We start from the raw sequence: 12094 nt of genomic DNA on the forward strand, positions 1-12094 counted from the left end.
TTTCTAACTGTACTATACAACAAATCAACAAAAACGATCTTTCTGCAGTGCTTAAAAGCTTTTATCCTCTAGTCTGTTGGGCTCTGTGGACTCCTCATTGACTGTCTTTGTGTAATTGATTAGCATTGTTTGCCTAATGGAATTTTTAATTTGTATCATTTAACATTTGGCTTCTAATTAATGTGGGGAATGGGTCTATTTTTTTTGTGGGGGGGGGTTGTATTTATTTTTCAACTTGAATTGTGCAGTTATGAATCAATTTGCAGGGTCTGAAAACAGACTGTCACTCCTGGGGTTTCTGTACTGGATAAGCTGGAATGTGCATTAAATAAACTATAATATGCTATACTTACTTATTCTAAATGAATCACAATCCAGTTAGTCTCCACTTTGGTACATCAATTGATTTACTTATGGGCATAGCATTAAAAACTTCACTGTACAGCAGACTAGGACAAAAACAGATACAATGAGAGGGATGGGCAGGTAGAAGGCTTACGTAGTTTGTGTAGAACATATTTAGCCATTGAAGGGCACAACTCTTAGATTATGTGAGGAACAGATATGTGTATTGGGGAACACGCAAGCCTCTGCTTGCATGGAGTTGGACTCAATGTGAGTACCTGTGTGGTAAAAACAAATCACTCTTGTGGGACTTATTGTTGGCTCCTGAGAACTACAGTACATCTTGCTTGGGAAAAATGTTGTCCATGTTGTGTCACATTGGCCATCATTTCTGTGTTAACATTGTTGGTTTGATGTCCTGTACAGGGAAAAAACACTTCCATGCCAACATGTGTACCGCATGTGGCCAATGAAAATCCTTCTGATATGGTGCTACTCTGTGTCCCAAATGGAACCATATTCCCTTCATGTAGGGAATAGGGTGCCATTTGGGATGGAACCATAGCAATTATACAAATAGAAGCTGCACTGTGAAGTGGAGAAAGAACTGTGTCAAGCCAGTTCATATGCCCCCAGGCTGACCTGTCATACTAAATAAGATTTTGCAGATATGGATATTTTTATTTTTTTACTTAAAGGGATACTTCAGTTTTTTGTTGTTGCAATGAGGTCCTTTATCTACTTCCCCAGGGTCAGATATGCCTCTGTGTCCAGTATGAACAAAGTTAGAGGTATTGTATGATAATGAACAGAGTTAGAGGTATTGTATGATAATGATAATGTAACCGATGTGAAATGGCTGGCTAGTTAGCGGTGGTGCGCTCTAATAGCGTTTCAATTGGTGACGTCACTCGCTCTGAGACATTGAAGTAGTTGTTCCCCTTGCTCTGCAAGGGCCGTGGCTTTTGCGGCTCGATGGGTAACGATGCTTCAAGGGTGGCTGTTGTCGATGTGTGCAGAGGGTCCCTGGTTCAAGCCTAGGTAGGGGCAAGGAGAGGGACGTGAAGCTATACTGTTACACTAACTAGCATTAGCGCAAAGTCTATGAGTATCTGCCAGCAAGCTATCCCTTTAAGGAAAACATGCACATGCTAAAGCAGAGCATTGAGAGCATTATTACACTTATACTGTGAGCATACAACCATCTTAGAGCAGACAAATCTAGAAGAAAAGGTGCTGGATGTACCTAATGTTGGGAGTGCAGTCATGTAAATCATATGCACATCCCAAATCCCTTGAGCTGGGGCAAAAAATATGCTGCTTTGTATATAATGTTTGTGGTTTTAGCAGCACATATCCTATATGTAGGGTTTTTTCATTGTATTCTGTAGGTGCAGTCAGTCCCATCGACTCGCTTCATGAACTGCCTTTTACTTGAAACTGTTCTCCCCCAGTGGCCTCATTGAATCATTAGCAGTATCATTGTTTGGACTGAACCTGTCCTTTTCCTCTTGTCTTCCAGCTGCACACTGATCTGGATAAGGGCGAGAGCGAGGTGAAGTACACTCTCATGGGAGAAGGGGCCGGCTCCATTTTCACCATTGACGCAACGACCGGGGACATCCATGCCTTAAGAAGCCTTGACAGGGAGGTGAAGCCTTATTACACCCTCCGCGCACAGGCTGTCGATATCGACACCAACAGGCCCCTGGAGCCCGAATCAGAGTTTGTAATCAAGGTCCAGGACATCAACGACAATGAGCCAAAGTTTCTAGAAGGGCCATACACAGCCAGTGTCCCTGAGATGTCACCTGTAGGTAAGAAGAAATATCACCAACGACTTTGTTGGTCCCGTGCTTCTACATCTGCATTGCTTGCTGTTTAGGGTTTTAGGCTGGGTTTCTGTATAGCACTTTCTGACACTGGCTGATGTAAAAAAGGACTTTATAAATACATTTGATTGATTGATAGTGCTCTACTTTTCTCTGGTCAAAAGTAGTGCACTATGTAAGGAATAGGGTGCAATTTGGAAAGCAGCCATAATATCACAAAATGCTTCAATTACCTGCAAACTTGACATAACAAAATAGATGCATTTATCAGAATATAAAAAAATGTACATAGAGTTTTAGATCGAGACAGAGTACAACAATATATTATAAGAAAGGGAGTGTTATAGCCACAGGTAGAACAAGAGGGAGGAAAACAGATCCAGAGATTTGGACTTTTCAGCAAGCGAGCAAGTTATGCCCAAAGTGCATGAGTACATTGCGGATCGAGGCTTGTCTTTATGCTCTCTACCTCAGGGAAGGGAGATCAAGGTAATTCACTCAGATTGGCTCCTCTTCTTCTGAATAGCAATGGAGCCCTGGTGAAGAGAACAGCATATTAGATCTCTCCAAACGCTGAATGGAGCAAGGTACAGTCAATGTACCTTTTTAAATCACCATCTAAAACATGGCCCAGTCTTCTACTCCATGCAGGTAAACAGAGCTGGAAGGCAGTCTGTGTGTGTGTGTGTGTGTGTGTGTGTGTGTGTGTGTGTGTGTGTGTGTGTGTGTGTTTGTGTGTTTGTGTGTTTGTGTGTTTGTGTGTTTGTTTGTGTGTTCGTGTGTCCGTGCGTGTGTGGGCCTGCGGGTGGATGGGTGGATGTGTGTTCCGAATCAGGGGCAGGAATGTAGGACCTGCAGGCGATAAGACTGTTTCCTTTAAATGAGGAATTGAGCAGGAGGGCTGTATGCTTTGGGAATGATGATTATTTTCAGATTATTCTGCAGTGTGTTGTGTGTGTGTGATAAATGTTTCAATACGGCATTGATGGAGTCTGTACCTGAGAAAAATATGAATCACTTCTAATTACACTAATAAAATGTATGGAACTGATAACCCTTCCTTGGGCAAATGGGTGTGGATTCAAAAGACCAATTTTGATGAGTACTGTGTTTTTTTTTCTCAAAGAACTTCAAGGAACTAGAATGAGCCAAGTTAAAAGTGGTGTTATAAGGCCACAAGGCGAGACCCAAATGCAGACACAGGGGGCAGATGGTTGAGCTCCGATTATTTATTATGACAAAAGGGGTAGGCAAAAGGCAGGTCAGGTACAGGTGAGAGTTCATAAACCAGGTCAGAGTCCAAACAGTATCAGGCGATAGGCAGGCTTGTGGTCAGGACAGGCAGGGGTTCAGACAGGTGGGCTCAGAGTCAGGACAGGCAAGGGTCAAAAACCAGGAGGGCGAGAAAATAAAGACTGGGAAAGCAGGAGCTGAAAATCAAAAACACTGGTTGACTTGACAAACTGGCACAGAGAGACAGGAAACACAGGGATAAATACTCAGGGGAAAATAAGCGACACCTGGAGGGGGTGGAGACAAGCACAAGGACAGGTGAAACAGATCAGGACGTGACAGGTGTATAGTTTGTTTAGCTATTATTAGCCCATTTTAAACAAAGCACATTTATTTAAAAGCTTTGTGGAACTGGAGCTGTTTATAAAATGATTGTATCAATAAAAAGCACGAGCAAAAGCGTTAATACAGTACGTGCTGATAAACCAGTACAAAGTAACTTCCTATAGTAGTTAAAGTGTAAATGACCAGCATCTCAGCTCCATTATACCCGGATGCGTGGTGCAGGGCTTTGTTAGGAAGGATTAACACTCTAATCTCTCTCACATAATGTTTTCATACAATTGTTATCATCTGCTCACAGCGCACATCCTGTTTAATGAAGCCTTGCTAAAACCAACTAAGAGATTAACATGTGTCAATGGCCATTTGTGGATGTAGCTTCCCTTGGATGTCCACCTAGCATACCAGTACCAGCCTGTACATATGGACTACATATGGACTAAGAAAGACATATCTCATTTAGCGACAGTTTCATTGAGCTTGTAGATAGAATAATTTCCAATTGGATTGAATTGTAGATATTCATGCTTCTGTAGAGTCAGTGGATTAATGCAATGCTGTTTTAGATTCAAGCTACAGCTATTAACTCTGTTCCTGGTACTGCAGGAAGTTTGGATGGCTGCCATCTTGTTTCCTATTCCTACTGTGGATGGCTCTTTGTTTCCTTAATGCTTGCAATGTCAAATGAATGAGTATCTTTTGGCTAAACATCCACTTGCATAGTTCTGCAAATGTATATTTCACATAGTTAATAATTCAACGCTCCAATATTGCACAATTATCTTCTATCATATCCTCTTCACACTTTAGTCTAAGTGGCTCTATCCCAACTGGCTTTCTATTCCCTACATAGGGCATTACTTTTGACCTGAGGCCTGGTCAAAATTAGTGCACTTTTTAGGGAATAGAATGCCATTTGTGATGCGTTCATGGTGGCACAAGCCGCTAAACTGTACGGGGGGAAAAAACGTAAAAAATTACTCCATCTGAATGATGCAAATGTACGCGTTTGTTTCACAGGGACTTATGTGATGCAGGTGACAGCCACAGATGCAGATGACCCTACCTATGGAAACAGTGCCAGAGTGGTCTACAGCATCCTCCATGGCCAGCCATACTTCTCTGTGGATCCCAAGACTGGTAAATAAAATGGGCAACATCAGTCAAAAATGTATCTTAATTGGTACTTTTTGTCAATGTTGAATGCTGTTATGTTTATAGATTGTTTGAAATAACAAAAAGGCGGGATACCTGTCTGTCTAAACAATGTCAATAGCTTTCTTGTGTCATGACGTGGCCCTTTCTGGGTGTAGATCGTGGCTTCCCCCTCTCTCTCTCTCCTACACCCAGGTTCTGTTTTTTCAGGCTGTAAATTGCTGGCGGAGACTCTCTCCCCTTGGCAATGCAGAAAGAGAGAATACGGAGAGAGAACAAGGGATTTCACTTGGCCAAACTCCTAAATCCCCAAAATGGGAGAATTAAACTATATGTCCACTTGTGAGAATTTGGTGACCTCATGGAGGACAGGAAACAAGTAAAACTATATCTCTGAATATGTACATTTCTCAATTGTGGGGTTTGCATCTAATTATTCTATACAATTAATGAGTAAAGATGAAACTATTTGTGAAATGCTGTATTGTGACGTTAAACTTCAGAATGAGACGATTGTATTCCCTGTAAAGTTTAACTAATTCATTGGCCACTGTGAGTACAGACATGATCAGGCGTCATGGAACCTTGTTTTTCTACTGTTACGAATAAAACACCCTCCTGAGGAAATCCTCTTCAGACTAAGCAAACCCCCCAGCGTGAGCTGTTTTTGCAATGGTTGAGTACCAAGACTAGAAAACCATACCACGTGACGCATTGGCTACACGGGTGGAAATGGTTAAATTCTGAGACTATCGACCCCTACAGAATAAGAGCAAATCTTAGATACTAATTACTAGTCTGCAGCTAGAAATTATGTAAACCTGGGATGCGAATACCGACAACCGCCGAAACATCTACTCTAAGAACATTGGATGCCTGACGGATCCATTACAACAGACACTATCAGGAGCCGCCGATAGAGCTACCACCATGAGTAACCAAAGACTCTCTGATGAACTGACTCTCCAGCAGACGGACCGACGATTCCAAGAGAGAAGACAACAACGACATTTGGGCATAAATATATTGATTGCAATTTTTCCCGAATGAGCGAGCGTTCATGTGCAAAGGATTAGCATTTCAATTAATATAACTTTCCACTGTGTGTAGTGATCCATTTGGTCTTTCCCGCTCCTTTATCGGTCCACACCCACTTTTCTTTGTATACCAAGCCGTCATATTGGTTCAGCCCACTAAGGGATATTCCCTATCATTGTTAGTAACCAAAATCTACTGTTTGTTTGTTATTAATTTCGGTGATCACTTAGTTAGTTAGTAAATAAATGATTAAGCCAATTGGTGTATGGATGATTCATAGTTTAGGCTGGGTTCGTGCAAATAAGCAACAATTTACGACGTTTGGAATGAGACTGATGTAAGGTAAAGAATAATTAATTAATAGAAGACTAATTGATCAGATATTAAAATATCTGAGGATGTTGTATTCTGAAAATTTTTACTTTGTAATCTGTAGATTTTCCGTGGTGCCCCGACTTCCTAGTTAATTGCAGTTACATGATTACTTTAATCACGTAATAATAATTTGAGAATTTATTAGATAACAGGCTTCACCTTTAACCTCTAACGAGCCTCTACCCCGGATCCGGGAGCACCCCCCCCCCCCCCACACTGATTAGCATCGCTAGCATAGCGTCACAATTAAATAGTAGCATCTAAATATCATTAAATCACAAGTCCAAGACACCTAATGAAAGATACAGATCTTGTGAATAAAGCCACCATTTCAGATTTTTAAAATGTTTTACAGGGAAGACACAATATGTAAATCTATTAGCTAAACACGTTAGCAAAAATCACAATTTTTCTTTGTCCACCATTTTCTCTCAACACCAGTAGCTATCACCAATTCGGCTAAACTAAGATATTGATAGCCACTAACCAAGAAAAAACCTCATCAGATGACAGTCTGATAACATATTTATGGTATAGGATAGGTTTTGTCAGAAAAATGTGCATATTTCAGGTATAAATCATAGTTTGCCTTTGCAGGCAGCATCACAAATCTCACCAAAGCTCCTAGAATTACTACAGACAGCAACGTGTATTACCAATTTACTCATCATAAAACATTTCTTAAAAATACACAGCACATAGCAATGGACAGACACAGATCTTGTGAATTCAGACAACATTTCAGATTTTCTAAGTGTTTTACGGCGAAAACACAATAAATCGTTATATTAGCATACCACATACGCAAACGTTACCCGAGCACTGATTCTAGCCAAAGAGAGCGATATCATATCATCGCCAAAATATATAAATTTTTTCACTAACCTTCTCAGAATTCTTCAGATGACACTCCTGTAACATCATATTACAACATACATATACAGTTTGTTCGAAAATGTGCATATTTAGCCATAAAAAAACGTGGTTATACAATGAAAATAGTAGCAAAACAAGCCTGGAAATGTCGGTCGCCATCTTTGAGTGATCTAGTTTAATCAATAGCTAATCATATACTTGACTAGAAAATACAGGGTTGACAGGAATCGAAAGACAAATTAGTTCTTAATGCAATCGCTGATTTACATTTTTTAAATTATCCTTACTTTTCAATACAGGTTGCGCCAAGCGAAGCTATACAAAACAAAATGGCGGCGTAAGCGTTTAACATTTTTCGACAAACACGATTTATCATCATAAATTGTTCTTACTGTGAGCTGTTCTTCCATCAGAATCTTGGGCAAAGAATTCTTTCTTGGGTCTAGTCTTCTTTTGGTCGAAAGATGTCCACTTGTCCGTCGAAATGCCCACTAACGTACGACCGGGACCCCGAAATGTGCCCAGCGCGTCAAAGTGCACAACAAAGCAATGCCTCAAAATCGCACTAAAAGGATATAAATTGCTATACAACGGTTCAAATTAACTACCTTATGATGCTGTTAACACCTATAACGGGTAAAAACATGACCGGAGAAATATTACTGGCTAAACTAACGCTTGGAAGGAGGCGAGTCCGATGTCCTTCGCGCGCAAGGCGCAGGCAGCAAAGGGAAGCTACTTCCGCTATTTGGTGTCTTATAGAGAAACTAATTGTGCAATCGACACCATTCAAAGCGTCATCACGCACTGACATCCAGGGGAAGACGTAAGCAGTGTCTGTTTCTCCATAGCATTTACAGTGAGCTTTAAACTGACTCCAGATCAGTGGCCAAAATGTTTGAAATCTGACTCCCTATCATGAAAAGTGCTGTAGATTGAGTTCTGTTTCACTCAGAGACAAAATTCCAACGGCTATAGAAACTAGAGAGTGTTTTCTATCCAATAATAGTAATAATATGCATATTGTACGAGCAAGAATTGAGTAGGAAGCCGTTTAATCTGTAATGCAAATTATGCTAATGAGAAAACAGCACCCCCTATAGTCGCAAGAAGTTTTAATGATACTGAAGAAACAACTTGTTAAAAAAGAATACCAAGTTCTAGCTGTGAAAGTGTAATAGGCGGGCAGATATTCAAACTTTTTAACATTAGTATGGACGAGATGTTGTCTTCAACTTTATTTCACATTATCGATCCGAATAAACAAATGAGCAAAATATCTTGATTTGATTAGAGAGCAATGGATTAGAATCAGTGACACGTTATAACTTCCATTTCTTTACTGTGGACTAATAAAGTTCTCTATCATTGCTATACTTCTTTGCTAAAGCAGGAAAAACAATCAATAATAGCGCCTACAAATTACATTTCACATACCTCAATACTAGGAAATTGGTTTTAGGCCTGTTTGTGTATGGCAGCAGTTAAATTCTGTAGCTAGTATAGTCATGTAATTAAATGTGTGCAGTGCTCACAGCTTTGTCCTCTGTGACAATGTACATTTAAACTAGAAAAGGGCATTTCCTGAAGAAAATGTGTGTGCTTGCTTGTCTTGAAGGAATTATGGCGTGAAATAGTAGTGGTAGTGACTGCAAACATAATGGTAGTGGGTCTGGATCTATGCCAGTGTCAAGGGATCAGCACCTCTTTGACCCTGCCCATCATACGTGTCCAGGGGCCAACTGGGGCCAGCGAGCATCAGTCTTATAATAGACAGCTAACTGTCAAGAACCCTACAACACTCCAACCCATATGTATTTGCTGTAGTTCTTAGGTGCCTCATAAGAAGAGGTAGGTGCAGGAGTCAGGAGCAGGAGAGCAAGGAATTTCCAGTGGCACAGTCGTTTATTATAAAGTCCCAACCCAACAACAACAGGTGGGGAAACACACCCCAACGAAGTCGCCACAATTAGGGAAAATCAGGAAACACATGGAGGAGAAACCTCTACTCCTAATACAGTACCAACGGTACAACGACTGTGAGGAAAAAAAACCTGTGGCGCAATCAGGCACCCCTAACAGAGCTAACACAGCAAATAATCCCGCACAAAGACTAGCAGGCAGCGGAGGTAAATAAACCCACCGAAATTAACTAATCAGACACAGGTGATAACAAAAACAGACAGACACAAACGAAAAGGAAAAATGGATCGGTGGTAGCTAGTAGGCCGGCGACGACGACCGCCGAGCACGGGTCGAACAGGGAGAGGAGCCACCTTCGGTGGAAGTCGTGACAGTAGTGTACTGTTCGATACAGTATCTACTGCTATTAATGTGTCCAAAAGTCAAATTGTCTGTGTTGTAATTTAGATTTCTATTATGTATTTTAATCTGAAAGCAATTGAAAGAAAATGTATGTATGTCACTGGAGAAAAGCAGTATCCTCAAGAGTCTTGGTTGTACTATCTGTTATTGTCCAAAATGTTTTTGAATCTCCCGCTTTTAATAACGCTCCTTCTCCAAAATAGCAGATTTTTTTGTTGGTAAAGGAATCAGAAAGGATTGCCCCGTGGGAGGCAGACACTTCAGCACACTGATGTGGTCCACATTCATATTGGTTTCATAAACTGAAACGACCGGGTGCCGGGTCAAGTCTTTTAAAGAATTGCACTTGTGCTTCTTCCAATACTTCGCTCTGGAGTGCTCTCTTTCTCAAAAGTTCTCTCTTTGTTGTTTCAGAAGAACTTGTTTACTGTTCAACATCCGATAAGCAGGGGGTGGGGTGGGGGGTGTTCGAGATGTTTTTATCCCACTCCTGGTGGAACAAGGAACTACTGTATGTAATAAAATACTTTGAAAAATAGCTGCATCCCAGTCAGCGTTTTGGTAAGGGGCATTAAAAACAGTGAGAGTTTCATGGCAGCAAGGTTTGGAGTGATGCAATGCAGCCGGGTTCATTAAAAGTTTTTTTTGTGTGCGAAAATGTTTACTTTACTATAGCAGTCAAAGGTTAAACACAGCTTGGCTGCGGCTATTTTCTGTCCACCCTCCTCCGTCCTTTCGATTCCTCTCGGCCCTCAGTCGGGACAGGATGGAAACTGATTATTATTAGTCATTGTTTGTCTCTTCTGAGTGAACATAGACATATTTCTGCTCTCGGTTTCACATGGCCATATTCTTATCCCCTGATATTGGAAATCCTTAGGGCCTGCAGCGATACTCAATCAGATAAGTGGTTATGTGGTGTGAAAGACTGTTTTTGTGTGTGTCTTTCGCCGTGGTTGCCGAGGAAGTTAGCTGGAGTGTGAAGAGAGACAGTGTCCCTGCAATCCCATGAGCGACTTCAGAATGTTAATGCAGGCATTATGGTGTGGAACTGGCGGGCTGAAGGGTTCATGGTTTACTACCAGCTCTCTCAAACTCCTGATCAACATTAAATACTGACACACTCCTTATTTCTCCTCATATGCCACTTGGCTTTTTATATCTGAGTTTTGAGCAAATGATGCAATGGGTTATAAAAAGAAATGTCCAGGTCAAACTGTTGGCCCTGTTAGATTGAAGGAGATCCTTTGTATGACACCCATGTCATGAAGACTGCTCTTCCCTCCAGAGTCCATTGCTCCAAAGGACGTCCCATTGGCCTTCTTCCCATGATGCATTTGGCTGAGCCAGAGCGGTTAGACCCTTAAACGCTTTCAGCAAGCACATCTAATAATAACAAGTATGTTGGATTTCAGTAGTTGTTGCTTTCAGCAAGCACACCTCAAAATCATTCCCGTAACTGTATTCTGCACGTGGAACGAAACAGATACTATACCATGGTTAAAATGCAATAGATGGCGTTTTTTACACTGATACAACATAGAGCAGATTATCTTTTAATGCTCAAACAGAGATTAGCATGGAAAAAGTTAGAACCTTCAGCACAATGTCCACAATGATAACACAGTTCAAAATGGGCAAAAGAAAGACGAGGGGGGAAAGAAAAGGAAATGGATCACGTTAACCATTTCCAATGTGATATCACAGGGAGGTAGGGAATAAGGAGAATCTATCACAGAACATGCCTTTCCACCCTGGAGAGTATACAGAACACACACTGCGACTGTATTTCCAACCTGATGGCGAAAAAAACTGTTAAAACAAATGTTTGCCATGCTGAGCCTGCCTCTACAGCCAAGCATACATCAATGCAGCCGAACAAACAAGAAGGAGAGAGGGAAAAGAAAAGAGGGGGAAGGAATCACATGACTAAATCACCATACACTTCACAGCATCCTCCCTCCCTGCTAGAGCGTGAATCCTCTAAACATGATAAGATTGTCAAAAAACATCGTCCTTTGATTGTTGCACACGCAGAACACAGGATTTTAGGATTAAATGTGACATCTGTCCTTTTCATGTGACTGATGGGGGAGTACAAGAAAAGTAAACGTACATCTTTCCCCCTTTACATATCTTCTATCACGCTGACATCTTCCAACCTGACCTGGCCATTACTCTTCTGTATATTTGCTCTGATCTCAAGGTCCCTCAAAGCCTCACTAAGTTCAGTATTGAATGTCAAGTGCTTCCACTAAATATCTCATCAGAGTGCGAATTACACCATGGGGGGGGGGGGGGGGGGGGGGGGGGGTTCTATTGAGTGCATGAACTTACGCCATTTAAAAGATAAAATGAATTACCTTTTAATGTGTCATGAACACGACCAGTCATATATTTTAATCTGATAGCCAAACAAATCACTTCACAAAGTAGGCTAGCTGTGCATGCTCGTCCTCTCCAAAATTATTCCATCAACTGAACTGCATGTACACTCGCTCCATTTGATGAATGGAAATAGACATCAGTTTACAAAACACCCAGAAAGTGTGCATAATGACATTCAGCGATTG

General features: G+C 41.1%; 1 protein-coding gene across 2 annotated transcripts in view; it reads left to right on the top strand.

Annotated features, from left to right (window-relative positions):
• Nucleotides 1-12094, top strand: part of LOC129859459 (cadherin-12-like) — a 218906-nt gene that overhangs the window by 141573 nt on the left and 65239 nt on the right. For both annotated transcript variants that reach the window (XM_055929272.1, XM_055929273.1), the window contains exons 3-4: nt 1868-2162; nt 4773-4892. In XM_055929272.1, the coding sequence (XP_055785247.1) occupies nt 1868-2162; nt 4773-4892 (415 nt within the window). The remainder of the gene's footprint in view (nt 1-1867; nt 2163-4772; nt 4893-12094) is intronic.

This window comes from Salvelinus fontinalis, chromosome 7 (assembly GCF_029448725.1).
Source record: "Salvelinus fontinalis isolate EN_2023a chromosome 7, ASM2944872v1, whole genome shotgun sequence".
NCBI lineage: Eukaryota > Metazoa > Chordata > Actinopteri > Salmoniformes > Salmonidae > Salvelinus > Salvelinus fontinalis.